This window comes from Propithecus coquereli, unplaced genomic scaffold (genome assembly GCF_000956105.1).
Source record: "Propithecus coquereli isolate 6110/MARCELLA unplaced genomic scaffold, Pcoq_1.0 Scaffold83, whole genome shotgun sequence".
Lineage (NCBI taxonomy): Eukaryota > Metazoa > Chordata > Mammalia > Primates > Indriidae > Propithecus > Propithecus coquereli.
Genome location: NW_012154507.1, coordinates 7,529,599 through 7,535,803, shown reverse-complemented (window position 1 = coordinate 7,535,803; position 6,205 = coordinate 7,529,599). Strand labels below are relative to the sequence as shown.

The window sequence follows — 6,205 nt, the reverse complement described above, 5'->3', positions numbered from 1 at the left end:
CAAGTAACCAAGGCAAAACAATTATTTAAACACTAATTCACACATAATCTTTTAGTTATACATATTTTTGGCTCAATGAGCAAATATCCTTAAGATTTATACTAATCTTTTATTAAGATAATATTTTATAATGTAATAAAATGCACACATCTTAAGCATACAACTTGATGACTTTTGAAAATACTTACACTTGTGTACCATCACCCCAATCAAGATATAGAACATTTCTGTAATCTTGGTCTCCATTCTTAAGAGGCAACCATCATCCTGATTTCTACTTCCATTAGTTTTAGCTGTTTCTAAATTTTATATGAATGAAATCATACAACATGTACTCTTTTCGGTCTGGCTTTTTTTTTTTTTTTTAGCTGTAGAATGTCTATGAATTGCAGCTATGTTAATATACATATCAATAGTTTATTTTTTATTTTGTTACCAATTAATATTAGATTTTATGCATCTACCACATTTGTTTACACATTTTCTTGTTGCAAGAAATCTGAATTGTTTCCAGCCTATTAGGAATTAAACTGCTTAGAACATGAATATGTAAATTTCTTTGTAAACATATACTTTCATTCTTAAATACTTAGGAGTAGAATTGCTGGGTCATAGATATATATTTATAAGAAACTGCCAAATAGTTTTCCAAAGTGGTTATAACATTTTATACTTCCACTAGCAATATTTAGGAGTTCTAGTTACTCTACATTCTCACCATCATTTGGTATAATTAGTCTTTAATTTTATCCTTTTTAGTGAGTGTAAAATGATATCTCATTGTGGTTTTAATTTTTATTTCTCTAATGACTTATGAGCTTCAGCACTTTTTCATGTGCTTACTGGCTATTAGTATATCTTCTTTTAAGAAGTGTCTATTCCAGACTTTTATCTATTTGGGGGAGAAGGGTATCTTTCTTATTATTGATTTGTAGGAGTTTTTAACATATTCTGGATATAACTTCTTTGTCAAGAATGTATATCACAAACATTTTCCTAGTCTATGATTATACTTTTTAATTTTATTTTCTTATCAATTTTATTCTTTGATAGCTACTGTGTTTTGAGTCCTCTTTAAAATGCATTTGCCTAACCCCAAGTTATAAAGATATTCTCCAGCATTTTCTTCTAGAAACTTTATAGCTTCAGCTTTTATGTCTAAGGCTATAATCCATCTTGAATTAATTTTTGTCTGTAGTATGAAATAGGTCTCAAATTTTTTCTTTCATAAATTTATCTAGTTGTTCTAATACTTTTGTTGCTAAAGAACTTTCCTTTCCTCAATGAATTGTCCTGATGTCTTTGTCAAAAATGAACTGTCCATATATATCACACATAGTTTCACTGGTTTTAGTTTCCGCAATAATTTAGAATGATACAGATTTGGATACAAAAATTAATTTGTACAGTGGTTCAGTGGACCACCACCATTTGTACACAGGACTTTTTGAAATAATAAAATAATTTTTACCTCCACATCTTGAACAGTCCTTGGTTGGGCCATGCATAATTTATTAAGCAGCTGAAAAATCAACTCTTCAATATAATAGAGAGACTCTTCATTAGCTGAAAGAGTAGGATGTACTTGCTCCTGAACCTTTAAAAAAAAAGGTTCTCAATTAAATTACTGGCAAAATAACAGGAACTCAAAAGTCAATGAGAATCTTATATACAATTAATAATATTTTACTAGAATGGTTATTGAAAAACAGACATAAAACACAAAATTTTTTAAAAATCTGTATTTGTTGGTCTCTGTAAATTTTTCTTAACCTACAAGAGTAGTTCGTTCTTAAAGTTTTTTGGAAACTCTGAAAAACCCAAGTAAAGTCACTGAACCTTCTCTTCCCTTCTACCAAAAAGCATATTCACATAAAATATTCTATACAATTCTGGAGGAATCATGGATACCCTGAAGTCAACTAATAAATCTACTAGAAGTCTATGCACTAGGCCATGAATCCCAGTAATAGAGCTGCCTCTGAAAAACTATACTCCTTTACAAATCGTAGAGGTCTTCTGTGAAGTAGATGTTACTCAGCTTTTACAATGGCGTACACTCCTTATTGTCACCATCTAGCTATGCTGAGCCTTTTTTGTTTCTGAATTTCCTAAAATTAGAATCTACAAATCTGTCCTAAAAAATAATCCAGTCTGACTGGATATAAGAAATACGGTAAATAATAGTGCTAGCATGTAGTAGGTGTCCTGTAAATATTTGTTGAAAGAAAGAATAAGTATCAAACGTTTTATGCCATGGTATTAAAATGATATTGTGCCACTGCCACAAAAAGTAATAGATAACTTAAATAGCCTAATAGTTAATTAAAGGTAATTAAAAAGCCTTCCCATAAAGACAACAGTATGAAGTTGACCATTTCATCTAAATTTTCAAAATTTAGCATAAAGTTTTCCTTCATATCCAGATCACATGCCCACCACGAAATCAATCATTGTCAAACAATGAGTGGCCTAAGATTTGGGGCTTTACTGTTTCTTAAGGGATCCACACCAGAACAAAATCAGGATTAAAAAAATTATTTAGCATAAAACGTACATTATAGCCTCTTATATTTTGTAAGTCTATAGGGTTTATAGTGAAGTACCCTCTTTCTTTCATTCCTAATATTAGTTATTTGTGTGTTCACTCCTTTTCCTGACCAATATCTCAGAGGTTTATTAGTTTTATTAATCTTTTCAAGAACAAACTCTTGGCTTTGTTGATTATGTTTGTTTTGTATTTTATTTATTTCTGCTTCATCTTCGTTATTTCTTCTGCTTTTAATGTTCTTTTACTAATGTCTTGGGATGGATACTTAACTCGTTATTTTCTAACCTTTCTTTTCTAATATGTATGTTTTCTCTAAGAACTACCTGTATGTTCTAAGAACTACTAAAAACCCACAGATTTTGATATGGAATATCTTTGTAATCATCCAGTTCGAAATACTGTCATCACTCAGTATCCATGGGAGATTGGTTCCAGGACCCCTGTGGATACTCAAATTCACAGATGCTCAAGTCTCTAATACAAAATAGTATAGTATTCACATATAACCAACACACATCCTCACATATACTTTAAATCATATCTAGATTACTCATAATACCTAATACAATGTAAGCAGTTGTTATACTATACTGTTGGTTCTAATTCTCTGGAGAATTCAGACTAATACATCCATGCAGGACAAAAATATTATACAGATAAACTATTTCAATTCATAAAAAATAAACTTTTATTTCTATGTACCAGCAAGAAAGCTAGCAAATAAAATTTTTAAATAGCATTTACAATAGAATAGAAAATACCATGCACCATGAGCCAAATCTTACAAAAGTACACACAATCCCTAGGGAGAAAACCAGACTCTGAGAGAAATTAAAGATGTAAATAAATGAAAAATAATACCATATTCATGAATTATCAGACTTAATATTGTAAATATATCAATTCTCCCCAGACTGACCCAGAAGTTATAAAATCACAATCAGAAACAACCAAGGTTGTTTTGCTGACAGTGACAATTTCAAAATGTATAGGGAAATGCAAAAGGCTAAGAAAATTTGTCTTTTTTTTTTTTTGACACAGAGTCTCACTCTGTTGCCTGGCTAGAATGCAGTGGTGTCACCACAGCTCACTGTAATCTTAGACTCCTGGGCTCAAGGGACTCTCCTGTCTCAACCTCCCAAGTAACTGAGACTACAGGTACATGCCACCACATCCAGCTAATTTTTGTATTTTTTGTAGAGACAGAGTCTCACTATGTTGACTCAGTCTGGTCTCCAACTCCTGGCCTCAAGCAGTCCTCCTGCCTCAGCCTCCCAAAGTGCTAGACTTACAGGCATGTGCCACTGCACCCAGCCAGTCACGTTCTTGGGTTTTACTACAATGGTATAGCAATGAAGAATGTGCTATTTGCGTAAGGATAAAGAAACAGATCAATGGAACAGAAAAGAGAATCCAGAAGCAAGCACACATATATATGGACCCTTGATTAATAAAAGTGGAACAATAGAGTATGGGGAGTGGTGGAGAGTTGTGGGGAAGCAGGGGAAATGGATGAATAGTCCTGAATAACTGAATACCCATATGGAGAAAAATCAAACTCAAACCCTACTTCACACTTTATCAAAAATCAATCCTAGCTGGATTTTAGAGCTAATAAATAGACCTAATAAAGTTCTGATAATGTAAAACAAGATAATATCCTTAAGACCTCAGGATAGGAAAAGATTTCTTAAATAGGACACAAAAATTACTATCCATAAAGGGAAGAACTGATAAATTTTACATTATAATTTAATTCGATTCAATTTAATTTTTTTTATGAGACGGGGTCTTGCTCTTGCTCAGGCTGCTCTTGAACTCCTGGCCTCGAGCAATCCGCCCACCTCAGCTTCCCAAAGATTATACGTTGTCCTTTAAAACTTAGATTCATCAAAAGACACCTTTAAAAAAGTAAAAAGGCAAGTTACACAGTTGGGGAATATATTTGTAACACATATAACAAAAGGGCTCATATCCAGAGTTTATAAGAACTCCTAAAAATTCAGTAAGAAAAAAATGATAAAAATCCCAATAGAAAAAAAAAAAATCCCAATAGAAAAAAAAAAGGGCAAAAAATATTTAAACTAGCACTTCACAAAAAAAGAAATTTAAATAGTCAATATACATTTAAAAAGTGTTCTAGCTGTTTAGTAATCAGGGAAATGCAATTTAAACCACAATGAAAACTATTACCCACTCATCAGACAACAAAACTAAAAAGTCTAATAATACCAAATGTCGATGGTTATGTGGAGAAATGGGAACACTCACACACCACTACTGGATTGAGCAATAATCAATTTTCAATAACATTTTCAATAACATTGCCATTATCTGCTAAAGTTCAAGATATGCATATCCTATAACTGAGCAATTCCAATACGGGATACATACATTCAGGAGATATATATATACCTCCTTTAGAGCTATGCAGTCCAATATAACAGACACTGGCCATATGTAGTTATTCACTGAATATCTGAAATGTAGCTCCACTGAATTGAAATGGGATGTAAGTGTAAACTATACACAAGATTTCAAAGATTTAGTACAAAAATGTCAAATATCTCAATAATTTTTACATTGACTACATGGTGAAATGATTAGATTTATTGGGTTAAATAAAATATATTATTAAAATTTACTTCACCTGTTCTTTTCCTACTTTTTTAAATGTGGCTATGAGAAACTTTTAAAACACACATGTGGTTCACATTATATTTCTATTAGACTGCTCTATAGAAATGAGTACACGTTTACCAAAAGACACACAAGAAGGTTGATAAGTAACATTATTAGTGATACTCTCCAAATCAGAAAAAAGTTGAAATATTCATCTAGAGTGGAATAGATAAATTGTGACACATTCATACAGTGGAATATACATAGCCAGAAAAAATTATGGTAGTAACGACAGCTTCATAAAATGTGGATGCATCTTCAAAATACCATTGACAAAAAGAAGTCACATAAAAAGAATACATACAATAGGATTCCAAAGTTCAAGATCAGACAAAACTAAATGATGGTGTTTAGGGACATATGCTTAGATAAGAAAACTATAAAGAAAATCAAGTCGGTGATTACCATAAAAGTTGCTGCCTTTTGGACAGTTATTTTGAGAAAAGCACTGACAAAGTGCTGTCTTCTAACCTTGGAATGGTTACACAAGTGTTCCTTAAACTGTATGTTTATCCTTTATGCATTTTCTGATTGTGTGTTACACTTCACCATAAGTAAGGTTTTAATAAGTTAGAGAATCATCTAGCAAACAGGAAATCAATGCAGGAAATTATCAGTAAGTCTGAAGTGTTCTTCTAGTATCCAACTCAATGAACAAAATTAAAATGTCAGAACACTGGAGACAAGGAGAATATCCTACAAGACAGGGGATATGGGGAAGGTAGGGGGAGGAGCACATTATATGCAAGAAGCAGACATTAGCTCCAGACTTCAACAGTAACAATAGAAGCTAAATGGCAATGATGTCCAAACTAGAATTCAAAATGCCAACAAATTATAAATCAAATGATAAAATGGAGACATTCTTAGATATAACAAGGTCGAAAATTTTATCTTCCACATATCCTTTCTCATTAAGCTTCTATAGTTTGTGCTACACTAAAACAAGGGTATAAATCAAGAAAGGGAATA

The 6,205-nt window shown here is 31.9% G+C and overlaps 1 protein-coding gene across 1 annotated transcript in view; it reads right to left on the bottom strand.

Moving 5' to 3' along the window:
- Nucleotides 1–6,205, bottom strand: part of SOS2 (son of sevenless homolog 2 (Drosophila)) — a 124,022-nt gene that overhangs the window by 101,577 nt on the left and 16,240 nt on the right. Inside the window, exon 2 of the mRNA XM_012663749.1 lies at nucleotides 1,472–1,597. Within this exon, the coding sequence (XP_012519203.1) occupies nucleotides 1,472–1,597 (126 nt within the window). The remainder of the gene's footprint in view (nucleotides 1–1,471; nucleotides 1,598–6,205) is intronic.